At 39.2% G+C, this 16,169-nt stretch overlaps 1 protein-coding gene across 2 annotated transcripts; it reads right to left on the bottom strand.

The window, feature by feature from the left end:
- Positions 1-5,653: 5,653 nt before the first annotated feature.
- ccdc78 (coiled-coil domain containing 78) lies at positions 5,654-16,079 on the bottom strand. Of its 2 annotated transcripts, none has more exons than XM_039671705.2 (14): positions 15,869-16,079; positions 15,111-15,242; positions 14,929-15,015; positions 14,522-14,854; positions 13,207-13,248; positions 11,913-11,995; positions 11,061-11,139; positions 10,857-10,982; positions 9,476-9,663; positions 9,018-9,192; positions 8,919-8,947; positions 8,773-8,842; positions 7,999-8,099; positions 5,654-7,917 (listed from the first exon to the last, which is right to left on the bottom strand). In XM_039671705.2, exons 1-14 carry the CDS (start codon positions 15,938-15,940, stop codon positions 7,791-7,793), a joined length of 1,644 nt encoding a protein of 547 aa, XP_039527639.2. In that variant the 5' UTR covers positions 15,941-16,079; the 3' UTR covers positions 5,654-7,790. The 2 variants fall into 2 exon arrangements, with proteins under 2 accessions (XP_039527639.2, XP_088981845.1); XM_089125719.1 differs by having other exon boundaries at positions 5,655-7,917; positions 7,999-8,102.
- Between the last annotated feature and the right edge of the window lie 90 nt (positions 16,080-16,169).

Here is a 16,169-nt window from a genome sequence, read left to right as displayed (position 1 = left end):
AATCTGAGTAGGCATGTTCATATAGTCCTTAAAGTCACATACAGACACAGCTTTCTATAACCCAATTCTATACCTTTACACCTTTAGATTTATATTTCACACCTCTATCTCATATAAACGCACCGTCTCATAGATGAATAAACATATTCCCTCTCCTTTTCCACTGACATTCATTCGACAACTCTAATATTAAACACAACACTGTTACACGTCTTCCGACTCGCACAACTAGAACATACCACGCAACGTCTCAAAAAAATGTAAATTAATATTTTTTATGTAGCAAGGATGCAATAAGTTGATCAGTAAATATAGAAAATGCTGATTCTTCAGAGAATCCTCTAAAAAACATATCATGTCCCTTTAAGGAACAAGGGTGCTGAAAAACTGCCACAATATTTAAATAAACAATAAAACATATCTGACAAATACAGTGACAGAACATAAAGATGCACAAAAACTGCCATTGAGAGTTAAAGGGTTAGTTCACCCAAAAATGAAAATTAAGTCATTAATTACTCACCCCCATGCTGTACCAACCCCGTAAGACCTTCGTTCGTCTTCGGAACACAAATGAAGATATTTTTGATTAAATTTGAGAGCTGTATAACTACCACATTGGCTCCTAAGGGACTGCCTCTTGACGGCCCAGAAAGTCAATGAAGAAATTGTTTAAATATCCCAAGTGACTACCGTGGCTCAACTATATGTTTATCAAGCGACGCGAATACTTTTTGTGCGAAAAAACAAACAAAAATAACGAGTTTATTCGACTATTTCTTTTCTTCCTTGTAGGCCAAAACGAGACTTCCTTATAAATTTCCACGACGCATGCGCGAGAATTGCGATCTGAAGTAGTGTAAGCGGTGTATTCAGATCGCAAATCTCGCGCATGCGTCGTGGAAATCTAAGGAAGTCTCGTTCTGGCCTTCAAGGAAGAAAAGAAATAGTCGAATAAAGTCGTTATTTTTGTTTGTTTTTTCGCACAAAAAGTATTCGCGTCGCTTGATAAACATATAGTTGAGCCACGGTAGTCACTTGGGATATTTAAACATTTTCTTCATTGACTTTCTGGGCCGTCAAGAGGCAGTCCCTTAGGAGCCTATGTGGTAGTTATACAGCTCTCAAATTTAATCAAAAATATCTTAATTTGTGTTCCGAAGACAAACGAAGGTCTTACGGGGTTGGTACAGCATGGGGGTGAGTAATTAATGACTTAATTTTCATTTTTGGGTGAACTAACCCTTTAACGAAACACAAAACGCATGTCTGTTACAAATCTTTACATTTTCGAATACATTTTTTCATTAGGAGGCCGATTTTATCCAAAGGGACTATAACAAGCAATTTCATCTGAATCATTTTACTGTTATTTTGTAGCATTCACTTTTGTGTGAGATTAGTGTTTTTGTTTAAAAACTCTTTACTATAATGAAAAAAAATAGTAATTCATCAAAACTCAAGGACAAAAAATATAGGCTACTTTTTCAGTGTTACAATATTAACCAGCCAAAACTTGATCTCTCTCACCCAAAATTGTAGCTTGAATAAGCCAACGGGGTGAGATTTGAGTGGAACTAGTGTTTAAGAAACCTGTCAGGAAACAGTTTTGTGCATAAATTAAACATGCCATGTTTTAACATCAATATAAGCTTTAAAGCGATACTTCACCTCTGGAAAGATGAATGTGTATTTAAAATGGTTCATTTATGTAGAGGAAATGTGACATTATTTTTGAATTTGGAGCTTTCTAGACTGAGAAAAGCCAGAAAATGTATTTTTGGCTTATGTGGATGAAAGACAACAACTCCCAGAATGCACTTGCTTCGCTGCCCTAGGAGGCCACGCCTACCGGTAACAGAGCGCAGTCGTTACACAACCAGTCTAGGCTACTAGTGAGGCTCCGTGACGAGTCTGCCTGAAAATGTGTTTAGAGATCGCCCAAAATGACCGGGATTCGGTTTTTGAGTTCTACAGTCGCCATTTGTTATGTTTAACGCGGCGAGCAGGACGAGTGAGGGCCGCGGGAGAACGGCGCAAGATTACCGATGAGTGACACCTGTGAGACGCACCGGTCTCAGATCTCTCATGGAGGAGCGGGAATTTTCTCAGCAAAGTTAAAACGCACATCACCGATCACAGTTTAGCGTTCATGTAAACACTACATTCAGATTCACCAATCGGAATAAATTTAGTTAGATTGAAACAAAAGCTGTGCATGTAAACAATGAATGGCGACTGCAGAAAGCAAAAGCTGAATCCCGGACATCGACGGCCGGACATGTCTGGGAAAAAGAGGACGGTAACCCCTAAAGTTACTACTCAGCTTTCTCCACATGGCCGCCGACACTATGTGTTCATTCTGTGAGATCACCCTCTATGGGCGGGTTGAGGACATGCGGGACAGACCCGACTACTGACCGTAGTCTTCAGCCTCTGGACAAAACATCCTCCGATGATGCAAAATGACGATTTTTGCGTCAACGGAGGATTTTTTCCAGACAAAAAAATACATAAATCTCTCGTCTCAGGGGGATATGAGGGTGGAAAGCACGGCAATTCGAAAATACTACAGGTTTACAAAGCTTAAAGAGTAACTAAACACTAAACCAACTTTTTTTAGTTAATGATCTGTAAGAATGGATCTTTATTAATACCAGTCATTGATTCGAGTAACTTTGACATTTGTTTATAAAGCGTTCTATTTCTACAATATATGGTGTAAAAACGTCTTAGTGCTGCCCTCTTCAGGTTGAACGGTGGCTACTGCAGTTGAATTTTCCTTTTGGATGTTCCGCACTTCGTGACGTACGCAGGTTTCAGCTCACCACGCGAGCTACGCCCTTCCCTTGGCAGTATAAAAACCATCTTGTGTCGTCAAAACCACTGTAGGGAGTCAGGAACTGGAATTGTGAGTATTAAAGTCCCCGTGAACCGGAAGTTGCAAACGATTTTTCTCCAGTGCTGTGACGTATTTCCAAGTGAAACGGAATATTGAACAGAGGGCAGGGTTTTACTCTAGCGCTCCTCCTCTCCATCTCTCGCTCATAGTAAACTAACGAACGGTTTGAGGGGAGTGGTTAAGCGTTTCCCCACCCAAACTGTGAAACCTACGTCATCAGAAAAAGAAACCGTTCCAGACCGGAAGTAACTTTTCAGATTTTGATTAAAGATTACCAAGGTAAAACATTTTTTAAATATATTTTTACTTGCACGGATTAATTGTTCACCACAAGACTAGTAATATGCGCTAACAAAGTAAATAGGTTCAATTTTGATTTCATGGGGACTTTAAAAACGACCAGGATAGTGTTTTAGCATTTATCTCCACTGGGGATAGCCCACTTTTTCAGCATTTTTAAATATTGCCAGTGGGTGGAGTCAGGCTCTGACCAGGGGTTTAGTTACCCTTTAATGCTAAATACTGAAGTATCCCTTTAATTCAACCAATTGATGTACTATAAAAACACGTTGCTACCTGTTTCACAGGTCAGAGAGAGAGAGCAGAAACTACACAGCGAAAGCCTATAGTGACAGACAGAGGCAGATCTGGGGCACGGGTGTTGAAGAGTCTCCCCGAGGTGCAGTCAGTGAATCACTGCTGTAATGGACAGAATGTGTGAACATGAAAACGGACTGTGAGAACAGGAACACAGCCAAGACATGAGGAGAGGTCCACGTTCTGTTCAGAGGAAAACCTCTGTTCTTTGTCGAGGGGCTACAGGAGGGCGTCTGAATTTTGTCCTAATGATGACACGGATTAAACCACAGAAGTGTGGGAAACACTTTCGCACCCCCTCCTCCTCCTCCTCCTCTTGCCCAAGCACTTTCAAACTTTCCTTCAGGTTATTTTCCTCTAGTTCCCTTGAACCGCTCAGCATGTCAATTCTCTCTATCTCAACACTCAATCTCTTGATGTTTTGTGTTTCTTCTCCTCTCCCCAGCGTTATTGTTGCTCCTCCCCTTTATCTACTCACTCCTCAACTCCTCCAGACACGCTAAAGAGCTGAAAATCCCTGAGTCCGAACGCTTGAAATCAGCCAACAGGTGCTTCTGACAGCGAGAGAAGCAGAGAAACCACATCTTGACTGCAGAATAAACACAGGAACAATCCTCTTATAAAGCAACAGAGCAGATTCGGATTAATATTTCGTAACTGAGCATAACTAGAAAATATATATTGATGGAAATTTGTATTAATTGCATAATAATTAAGATTTTATTCATTTCTGATTTCTGAAAATCCAGGTTTTCTGTGACCATGGGAACTACGAAATGCTCAAGCTAGAAATGTAAATTTCTTTCTGGAAAGGTGAACGTTCATTCCTCTTTTATTCTTGTGGTTCTCAGCCTGTCTGTCTGAATTCACACACTCATTAATTTGATAGTGAGTTCTTCTGTCTCTGCTCAAATTCCTCTCTCACGCGTCCCGCATTCTTTCGCTTTTGTCACTTTTTTTCTTTCCTCCGTCTCTCTCCCCCTCCAGCCTGTTCTCATAAATTACTGCCGTTCACAAGGCTTGTCCCATCCACTTACACACACATACACACGGGCTGCCAAAGTTTATTAGGCACCAACCGAGCATTAAAAATGGCAAAAAAACAACAAACAAACAACTAAAGCAGCGCTTCTCACACACACACAGGTTTATAAATGTGAAGTGCTTCGCATTTGAGACGTACAGCTGGAATATTCCAGATTTTCCCACCGCTCGGGGTTTCAGACACACATTCCGAGTTCATCTCGATGTCACTATGGGCTCAAACGATTACAGCGTGATGATTCATGAATGATTGCTGGGGAAAACTACTATATTAGACTATATTGATGTTTTACTGTTTATAAAAATATAAAATAATATTCGAAACATATTAACATTTATTAATGATACTTTTTATAATATTATTTTTTATATTAAACTATTTAATTATTGTAAGCACGTCTAAATCGGTCCAATGGCGTTACCCGATAGAACGGGTTAAGGTCTCAGCGTGCAAAGTAATTTAGTTCCAATTAAACTGCATATTATCACAACCTCGAATTAAAGGAGTAGTTCACTTTAAAAAAAACTTTTGCTGATAATTTACTCACCCCCATGTCATCCAAGATGTCCATGTCTTTCTTTCTTCAGTCGAAAAGAAATTAAGGTTTTTGATGAAAACATTCCAGGATTTTCTCCATATAATGGACTTCAATGGGGACCAAACGGTTCAAGGTCCAAATGAGTTTCAGTGCAACTTCAAAGGGCTTTAAACGACACCAGACGATGAATAAGGGTCTTATCAAACGTAACGATCGCTCATTTCAAAAATAAAAAAAAGGTTTAGGTTTTATAAGCACAAATGCTTGCCTTGCTCTGTTCTGTGATGCGCGTTCGTGACTCTCCTGTTCGAACTCGTTCATCAAAATGAAAAAATCTTTTTACGAGACATTTGGTTCATTCAACGAACGAAATCACAGAACAGAGCAAGGCGAGTGTTTGTGCTTATAAAACTTAAACTTTTTTATTTATCTCTCAATTGGACCTTGAACCGTTTGGACCCCATTGAAGTCCATTATATGGAGAAAAATCCTGGAATGTTTTCATCAAAAACCTTAATTTCTTTTCGACTGAAGAAAGAATGACATGGACATCTTGTATGACATGGGGGTGAGTAAATTATCAGCAAAAGTTTTTTTTTTAAAAGTGAACTACTACTTTAATGGCCAATTGGTCATTTATATAATAGTTTAGCAGCACATTAGATTAAACTTTTCAACTTTTTACTTATTTTTTACCCGTTCATATATTAGGCAGCTATGTCGCTTTGTTATTATTTATTACATTAATTATGTATTATTATATACGATTAATTAATCTAATAGCATATATTAATATACGCGATTCAATTTGAGTCTAAATGATTTAATATAAAATACCTAAAATAATAAATTGAAATCTGCCAAAAACAATGAGGTAACGCATTTAAACCACTTTGTTCTTCGTCTCTTTCTAGTTCTCTTTGGTGTAACGTTCTCATGATGTCAACGTGCCGGTGCGGATGCCACCCAGTGTGAGCTGGCACACAGTCGGCCGGCCGGCCAGCCCCCGAACCCCCCCCGCCAATTACCCTCTGTACCCAGAAGCCCCCTCCCCGCTCGTTTCCCAGGGGTTCAGGGGCCACTGTACTCACTACACCCCGTTTCCCATACGCATAATCCACATTTCCCCCCCCCGGCTCATAAAGAGGCGCTCGAACCCTTAGTCTGCAGCCCATTTCCCAAACACTCTCCCTTTATCCGACAAGCCCACAGCCTCTTTCTGTCTCGCTCGCTCTCTTTCGCTCTTTTCCACGCTCTCTTTCTCTGGGTAATCCGTGCCAGTTTTTTTCTTTGCAGTAATACACTTTCAAGTTTGCCCTGTAGTATTTCCAACTTTAAATTACTTGGATGGATTCAACACGTTTAACTATCTTCATTTACTATAAAAAGGAGGATTTTATATTCTAACAACACTAAATTAAAACTGCTTATCAAGGAAAATCACTAATACGACTTGCTCATGAAACCACTCATATATGTCCAAATATCATGTCTGTCACTCAGTGTCGTATGTTTCTCAGGATCAGCATGTGTGTGAACTACATGCTCCGTAATGAAATAATCTTAACCCGTGAGACAATTAATTGTCAGCGGCCTTTCATTCTCGCAGCCCGTAAAATTGACATAAGCTTTACAAACATTCCACGCATAGTTTCTCAGGAAGGAAGAGCAAATTCAATAACACACACACACACGCGCTTCTAAAGGAGTAAAACACAGCAGTACAAGACATGTTGCTGTGTTGTTACATTTAGATAATTGAACTTCAATAATAATTAAATATCAACTATATAATCTGAATCAGCAATTAAGTGGAAATCCAAATAACCAAATCTCTTGAAATAAAACACTGAGCTTATCATCATCAACGGGAGTAAAAATGCACGTAAAAATGCAAATGACGGCATTAATGAGTGTTTACATGTACAACAAAATGCTGATAATGATCAAAAAAACCCGTTTTTAGGGTTTACATGCAAATCAATGAACCGACCACACAAGATTATTCTCAAACAGATGTGATAAAGGTGTTTACATGCAAAACACAATTAAAGTAACAGGCAAAAGATCAACATCTTTTCCCCAATAAAGGGTAATGTGGTGTAAGATTGTGCATGTACTCATTGATTAGCTAACATTGCTCGCGATTGCCTAAGAAATCTTATCACACCATTATACTTTCTTATTCTGAGCTGAAATTGGTATTTGGATCATTTTTTTGCCAGGTGCAAAAAAAAAAAAAATGACAGAGTGGGCGGAGCTTATGTAATACACTTTATCACATAAATGTTCATTGATTTATGGAGTGGGCGGGGCCTATGAATAATTTTTTTCCCCCCAAAATGCTGTTTTGACTGATTTGTGGAGTGGGCGGGGCTTATGGATTACTGCGCTATATTTCAAAAATACTGTTTTGACTGATTTGTGGAGTGGGCGGGGCTTATGGATTACTGCACAATATTTCATAACTGCTGTTTTTGAAAGACTTGTGGAGTAAGCGGGGCTTATGAACTCATGCACTATATTTAATAACTGCTGTTTTGACTGTTTTGTGGAGTGGGCGGGGCTTATGGACTCATGCACTACATTTCATAACTGCTGTTTTGACTGATTTGTGGAGTGGGCGGGGCTTATGAACTCATGCACTACATTTTATAACTGCTGTTTTGACTGATTTGTGGAGTGGGCGGGGCTTAAGGATTACTGCACTATACTTCATAACTGCTGTTTTTGAAAGCCTTGTGGAGTGGGCGGGGCTTATGGACTCGTGCACTATTAGATCTTCCCTCCTGTGATCCCAGAAGCCTGCGCAGTCGCGTAATCTCCAGTTTATACCTGCACAAAGACGCCACATCTGAAGACCACACACCACCTATAAAGTCATTTCCTTATTCTCACAGGTGTGTGTTGAAATACCTGCCCAGGTGATTGTCCACATACTCCTTGAGCTCAGACACCTGCTCCTCAGCAACCGTCGCTCGGGTGATCAGACGGACACGCTCCTTCTCTTGAGATTCCTGCTGGAAATGACTGTGATTACCAGGGTGATGATAGTGAAGCTGTTGTAATAATTATAAGTGGGGCTACATGTGTTTGCTTAGATAATATTCTGCTATGTAATGTTTGATCATTAGAGTGCTGCTATTGGATATGGTTAATTGGGTTATACTGTCACACATGGTTTGAAAGGTACTTTGATTACCGTTATATCACCAAATAGGACATGATCTGGGTCAATGTCACTGTTTTATATACGATTTTAGGGTTAGGATTCAACTCAGGGATATTATCGGTAACTAAAACTATTAAATACTTTTTGTTAATTGAAATAAACCATGCAAAACTTCTATTAGCAACAGAAATCAGTTTAAATTGAAGCACTAAGTGGAGAAAATCTAATATAAACTGAAATAAAAAAATTAATAATAAAAAAAAAATATATATACATATATATATATGCTAAAAATGATATTAAAATGAAAAAGGAAAATTTAAAATCAAAGCTCATTCTAAATATTACTAAAAACTATAATAGTAAATAAATACCACTGGTTCAGCTTAGACTGAAGGCTGGGGTTGGGGCTTGAACAGGGTCCGAATTAACCAATAATTTGCATCAAAGTTTATGGGTAATTAATGGTCAGGGTGTGGAATCTGACTGTTGGACTGGTTTCAGTTTGTATTAATTACCTGTGTGGAGTTTGTTATTTCTCTGAGCTGTTTTTTAACATCATTCCAGGCCTCTTGTGTCAGTCCAGCCCTGCACAGATGTTCAAGTGCAACACATAAAATGATCCAGTAAACAGCATTGCCTCAGTATTTTAAACTGATCTCACCTCTGAGAAGACTCGGACAACACAGCCATCTGAAATACCAAACACATTATCAAGTCACAGAACTAATCCATTAAATAACACACACACACACACACACACCTGTTCTCGAGCCAGTTTCAGTTGGCTCTCCAGGCGGGCTTTGTCCCCTCTCAGTCTGTGTATCTCTCTCTCAGTGTCTCCTCTCGGTTCAGGCCCCGCGGGACAGAAGTGGGCCTCAGGGGGTCCGGCCTCTAAAGCGTGTTCAGGGAGTGCCAGGATCTGCTCACGTTGCAGTCTGGGACACAGAGACGCTACTTATCAGACCAAATCAGATCTAGTGTGTGTGTGAGCAGGCTTGGCTTTTTATACTGAAAAGTCTGAAAATGTCGCCAGATAATTCGAAAAATTTGATCCAAAACATTTATTAGGGATAGCTCAGGGTTATTAGCGTTAATAAAGTATTCAAAACTTTTTAGTAAATGAAAAATAAATTCTAAATATTAGATCAACTCGACTGTAGAGCATGTTTTGCTTTTAACACGGGGCTGAAATGCCACAACACAAAGAAGTACATGCACCTGTAAGCAATGAGTAGTTGTTGAAGGGCGTTGGTCAGACCCTGTATGCGTTTGTGGTATGTTTTGGCAGCTTTGGTGAGTTGTTCCTCTCTGGAGCGATATGATGTTTTCATCTCCTCCAGCATGGACTCGACAATACCCTTCAACTTCTGTCCCAAATCACCACCACCAGCTGCAGTTACACACTCCTACAGCCCAGAAACCACACAACATCAAAACACTCCTGCAAATGTTTGCAGCAAGGAAGATTAACAAAAAGATTCAGCAAGGATGCACTGAATTGATCAAGTGACAGTAAAGACATTTATAATGTTACAAAGACTTCCATTTCAAACAAATGCTGTTCTATTGAATCTTGAAAAAAAACAGATTATGGCTTCCACAAAAATATTACGCAGTATTTCACTATTGATAATAATAATAATAAATGTTTCTTGAGTAGCAAATCATCATGTTAGAGTGATTTCTGAAGGATCGTGTGACACTGAAGACTGGCGACAGGAATAAATCACATTTTACAAAATATTCAAAAAGAAAAGTAAAAAGAAATTGCAATCATATTTCACAGTATTACTGTTTTTATTGCATTTCTAATCAAATAAATGCAGCCTTGGTGAGCATGAGAGACTTCTTTCAAAAACTTTACCACTGGAAAGTGATATTTTTGTTGACATTAAAGGAGTAGTTCAGTTTAAAAAAAATAAACTTTTGCTGATAATTTACTTACCCCCATGTCATCCAAGATGTCCACGTCTTTCTTTCTTCAGTTGAAAAGAAATTAAGGTTTTTGATGAAAACATTCCAGGATTTTTCTCCATATAATGGACTTCAATGGGGTCCAAACGGTTGAAGGCCCAAAAGACAGTTTCAGTGCAGCTTCAAAGGGCTTTTAACGATTCCAGACGATGAATAAGGGTCTAATCTAGCGAAACGATCGCTCATTTAAAAAATAAATAAAAAAGTCTAAGATTTATAAGCACAAATGCTCGCCTTGCTCTGTTCTGTGATGAGCGTTCGTGACTCTCCTGTTCAAACTCGTTCATCAAAATGAACAAATCTTTTTTTGAGTCACGACTCGAAGGGTCCTAGGTAAGACCCTTATTCATCATCTGGTGTCGTTTAAAGCCCTTTGAATAGTTTGCACTGAAACTCTCATTTGGACCTTGAACCGGTTGGTCCCCATTGAAGTCCATTATATGAAGAAAATCCTGGAAAGTTTTCATCAAAAACCTTAATTTCTTTTCGACTGAAGAAAGAAAGACGTGGACATCTTGGATGACATGGGGGTGAGTAAATTATCAGCAAAAGTTTTTTTTAAAAATGAGCTACTCCTTTAATGCACCATTCATTTAACCAGATGTCAGCTGGCTAGTACACATACTGTAACGTCCTGAATATAGTGTGTGAGTCGGGTCCTGTACTCTCTGTTGAGTTCCTTCAGGTGATTTTGTAGTTCAGAGACCTGAGTCTCGGCCTCCTTCAGCTGATGTTGAGATATGATCAGTGTCTACATGTAGATGGGAACAAATCAGTCATCAGAAACACATATACAGCCTCTTCTGTGTGTGACTGATACTGTACTCACTGCAGACTGCTGGGATAGCTCGTGTCGGGTGTTTTGAATGGCTCTCTTATTCTCCTGTTGATCTCTGCCCATGGCCACACTATGAGAGAAAGACAACACATAGACTCATCAGCTGACCTTCACGCCCACGTCTCGTGACTAAACCAGTGACCACATGCATCAAAGATCGCCCACTCATGAAGATAAAAGCTCCACATCACTCCTAATGTAGCAGGTGCACAGAGTTTGGTTTCAATCAGTCAAACTTTAAACAGACACCATTGTACCCTCGTCTGAGTGTGGCAATGACTCGGTTTACACTCACCAGTCTCAGCCAATCCCATCACAGGTGCTCAGGTGAGGGAAATGCTATTAAAATACATCTCCTGTGATCATTTGAGATCAGATTATGATTTTATGACTACCACCAAGTATTATCTTAGTATTACATATATGATAAGAGCACAAAAGAACAGTATTTATCTAAAATAAATGATTTACGGTCTCTTTTGATCAATTTAATGCATCCATGCTGAATGAAAATATTAATTTCTGTCAGAAAAATAAATTCTTACAGCCTCACAAAGATGGCACTGCCGTGAATAAGGTCTGTGATCTTTTGCATGAATATGTATTTGTGCTTTACCGAATGTTTGACAGAAGGACGTTTTCTTTTACAACAGTTACCTTAGCACAGTCGCTCCTTTGTTTTTGTACACGTCTATTGGGTCACATGTGTTTCTGACTAAATCTGACTAAATGTGGTTTCAGTGACCATAGAACATTTTGGACCCTGCTTTCATGAGTATTAAGTGTTTGTGACCCAAGATGGGGCTTGTAGGTCAAACTTGCAGACGTCATCGTGAGTCTCACACTTTCTCCTCCAGTTGTCGTTGGTGTCCCTCGTAGCTCTTCCTCAGGTTTTCTAGCTCATCTCTCAGGTTATTCCACGCTCCCTGCATTGAAAAACATCACACATGTATTAATATCATAAATATTCTCCGTTCCCACAAAAATATTCTCCCTTCCCACAAGAGGTAGCGTGGCTTAAGGGCCAACGCAAAAAGATTGTGCAACAGTTTCTTTCCTCGTGCTGTCAGTCCTCATTTCTAATCTAGACATATTACAATAATAAGAAGTATTATGCAAAGAATATGTCACAAAATGTAAACTATAATGCCCAGCTATATTTGGATATACATTACATACAATTTTTACAAGCATACATCCAGTACACTAACATAAGCAATTACTACACTCTAAAAAATGCTGGATTGTTTCAACCCAAATTTGGGTTTGTCCATATTTTACCCAAATATGGGTTCAAACAACCCCAGTATTGTTTAGAGTGTATGTAGCAAATCTTAGATGCGTAACGTTAATCATATATTTTCGCAATATAAACCCGGACGAGCGGCCATTATGGAGGCACTCGGATGTAAACAACAGCATGGATTGTACTGTTTATGTACTACTGAACACATTGTTCCGCTAAAAAAACACAGAAAAACCCGTGGTAGGTGTGAAATCATATAGCTAGAGAAGGACTTACCAAGCAGGAGACAGCGCAATATTTTGACAAACTAAAGTTAATAAGTAACGTTAGTAAAGGTCCGAACGAGCTAGCTTCTCTAGCCCGTACTGCAATTCTTCTTGAGTGTGGACATCATTTTAGATCAAATTCCAATCGGATTTGGAGAGACGGTGTGAATGTAGCCATAGTTAATACGTTAACATTAAAGCCATAGTCAAAGCTTCACACATGTGACTGATGAGCTGATGCTGTGCCTCTCTCAACCACAAACGCCTTCTTTCATCTTTTTTTTTTTGCACTCTTGTCTTTAACTTTGGCAGTCTATAGATCTCAAAAGGCATTTTCCCGATGCGACCGATTAGTTTAGACCAAAACTCGACAATTTTTCAGCAGAAATAAACAGCCAAATTTGCGAGTCCGTTCAGTTCAATGGCATTGTTTATGTTCTGTGCCTCCAAAATGGCCGACTTCCGGATTGATGACGCGTCGTGAAAACCCGCTAAAAATGTTTAAAAAAAACATTGACATCATGATTTTCTAAAAAAAAAAAAAAAAAAAAAACCTATATTGTGAAAAATTCTAAACAAATAAAATTGACGTGTTATACAAATAAAATACTGCTGATTTTCTTACGTTTTTTTCCAGTGGGCTCTTGCTCTGTTCAAACTCCTCTGGCTGTTCAAACAGAAATTAAAAACAGAGTATTTATAACTTCTTTAAGTTCGTTAGGAAATATTGTTGTTCCCCTTTCAGTGGTTAGTGCGATCTGATAAAGCAATGCATCGCTATTATTATTACTGTTCATACTTCGGTGTTCAGATCACAGATCGACTCTAAATGTACTGTAAGTGTTAAAGGGATAGTTCACCAAAAAATAAAAATTATGTCATTATTTACTCATGTCGTTTAAGACACAAATTAAGATCTTTTTGATGAAATCTTGAGAGCTTTCTGTCCCTCCATGGTCATGGACAGCCTTAACCCCTCCCCTTCCAGTCGACCACCACAGGACCTTATTTCGGAAAAAATATTTTATATTGTAATGGCGAGAGACAACAAATATTTTGATCTCTTTTGAATTGTGCTCTGAATTACACATGTGATGTTTGTCAATTTAAAAGATACATTTTAAAGTCAAGAAAGTTGCAGTTGAGGTTTAAAACTGTGAAAATACGTAATTACAAAACTACAAACCCCAAAAGGCGCACATTTTATCTCAATGAATGAAGCTAACTTTACTGAAGCTAACATCTGTCATTGTTTCTATAGTGTTGCGTTATAATCGTAACATTACACCGTCATGTCTGAGTGTTTTGTACCACACTGCACACACACAAGCAGCGGATCTCGGTCTTTGTTTCGCATCCTGGGAGATGTAGTTCTTTGAGCGATTTTCACATAAAACTAAATGTTCCTCTTCTGTTTCATGACAAACTGCGACTTTCTTGACTTTCATAATTATCTTTTAAATTGACAAACATCCTATGTGTAATTCAGGGCACAGTTCAGACGGATTGAAAAGATAAGTTGTCTCTCGCCATCGACTACCACACATATTGTTTCCGAAATAAGGTCCCATGAGCCTGAAGCGGAGGCTCATGCTCTCTATTGACAGTCTACGCAACTACTATTTTCAAGCCACAGAAAGGTAGTGAAGACATCATATAAGTAATGACTTTACACAAAGTACACAAAGAAACATAAATTAACACTTTATTTACAAAATATGAATCTTTCCTGAAGGTGTCAGTTGCGTAGACTGTCAATGGAGGGACAGAAAGCTCTCAGATTTCATCTTCATTTGTGTTTATTTTCGGGTGAACTATAACCTTTTAAACTTCAATATTTGTGTGGCCTTTTAAAATCAAATCTATCCAGTGCCCTGTAAAGAAACAAAACTTTGCTAGCGTAGGTATTTGATAAAGCTGAGCATGTGTGTGTCTCTCACGCTGACTCTGTTCAGTGACGCCCTGCTGATGAGCGCTCGAACCCTCTCCACCTCCATCGTGTGTCTGTGCGTCCGCTCTCTCTCCTGCAGGAGTGTGTCGTGTGTGTGTGCGAGGGCGAGCAGCTCAGCGCTGAGCTCTTCGGAGTGTGTGCGTTCCCTTTCATAAGCACTCCTCAACGACAGGAAGTTGCTCTTTAGCACCGCGTACTCTTCGGCCAGGTCACGCTCGTTCCGCTCAATGACTTCTAAACGGGCCGATGCTGCCGACACTTCCTCTCTGAGCCGGTCACGCTCCGTCTGAAGAGATGAGGCCGTTCCCTCCTGAGATAAAACCTGGGAAAGAGAGCAGAGAGTTTAAAGAGCCGTATAAATAAAGGAGATTGATCATGAGTGTGTCCTGCACTTACCATGTTTTTCAGGTCAAAGATTTCTGCTTCATACCTCTCTCTCATTTTATTGGCCTCAATCTGCACATCAACAAGGTCTTTAGAGATCTGAAACACATACACACATAATAATATTGTGTGCAGCATTTTTATAGGCAGACTTCAGGCAGATCCCATATTTCCAGGCTCGTTTCAGTTCTTACCTTCAGTTTGTCTTCCTCACACTGGACCAGTTTGACAGACAGCTCGCTCTTTGACGCAGCCTGCTGACCCAGTTTGATCTGGGCCGAGTCAAGCTTACTAAACAGCACTTCATTTCGTTCCCGCAGCTGTACCTGTACAGTATATAAATAAATGAGGTTAACACTATAATCAACATTCAACATGATATGGTGCAGGAGGTTACAACCTTTACAGACCATACGGTAGGCTACCATTAGAGTTTGGGGTCAGTAAGACTTTTTTCAGTCATCCCAGCAAACAAATTTAGCTTCTGGGAACGTTAGATTTTGGTTCCCAGAACATTCCTAGAACTTTCCTGGAATATTCTCCTTACGTTATAAAAATGGAACCTAAAAACAACCTACATGGAACGTTCCTATAACGTTTTTGTTTGGTTCCCCAAAAAAAATATCCTCATGGGACCATTCGGGAACATTAGGGGAACGTTCTGATTTTCGTGATTTTTATTTTGCCGCTCAATAAACATGTATTATTGTTATCAATATTGAAAGAACTAACAGCATTTATTTGAAATAAAAATATTTCGTAACTTTAAAAATGTCTTTACTGTCACTTTCGACCAATGTGCCCTTGCTTAATAAGAGTATTAAGATTAAAGAAACACTTTTGAATGGTATTATCTTTCTCACTGACTGACCCCTGATTAAATACACTGCGCTATTATGATTACAACCCAATTACTTAAGCATTCGTTCCTTCATATGAGAAAATAACTTACAGTTTCGTCAGTCAGAGAGCGAATTTGCTCCTTAAGTTCGTTAATTGAGCTCGGTTGACTCGTCGAGTCCATGTTGTGCAGCTGTCAGAGGTGTGTCTGGTTTCTATAAACACTGGAGTCTCCATGGGCGTTTATAATGAACTTCACTCTCACTGAGGAACAGCAAACTGTGTACAGCAGCGCTCCATCTGACGTATTACCGCGATCTACTTCAACTGATGCAATATGTTCTAACACAAAATTGATAAAGTACTTGTACATTTGACTTTGAGAGATGTATTGTAATTCACTCAAAAATGCA

The sequence above is a fragment of the Pimephales promelas genome, chromosome 22 (assembly GCF_988280905.1).
Source record: "Pimephales promelas chromosome 22, fPimPro1.hap1.1, whole genome shotgun sequence".
NCBI lineage: Eukaryota > Metazoa > Chordata > Actinopteri > Cypriniformes > Leuciscidae > Pimephales > Pimephales promelas.
Note: the sequence above shows the minus strand (reverse complement) of the source record. Positions and strands in the feature narration are given on the sequence as shown.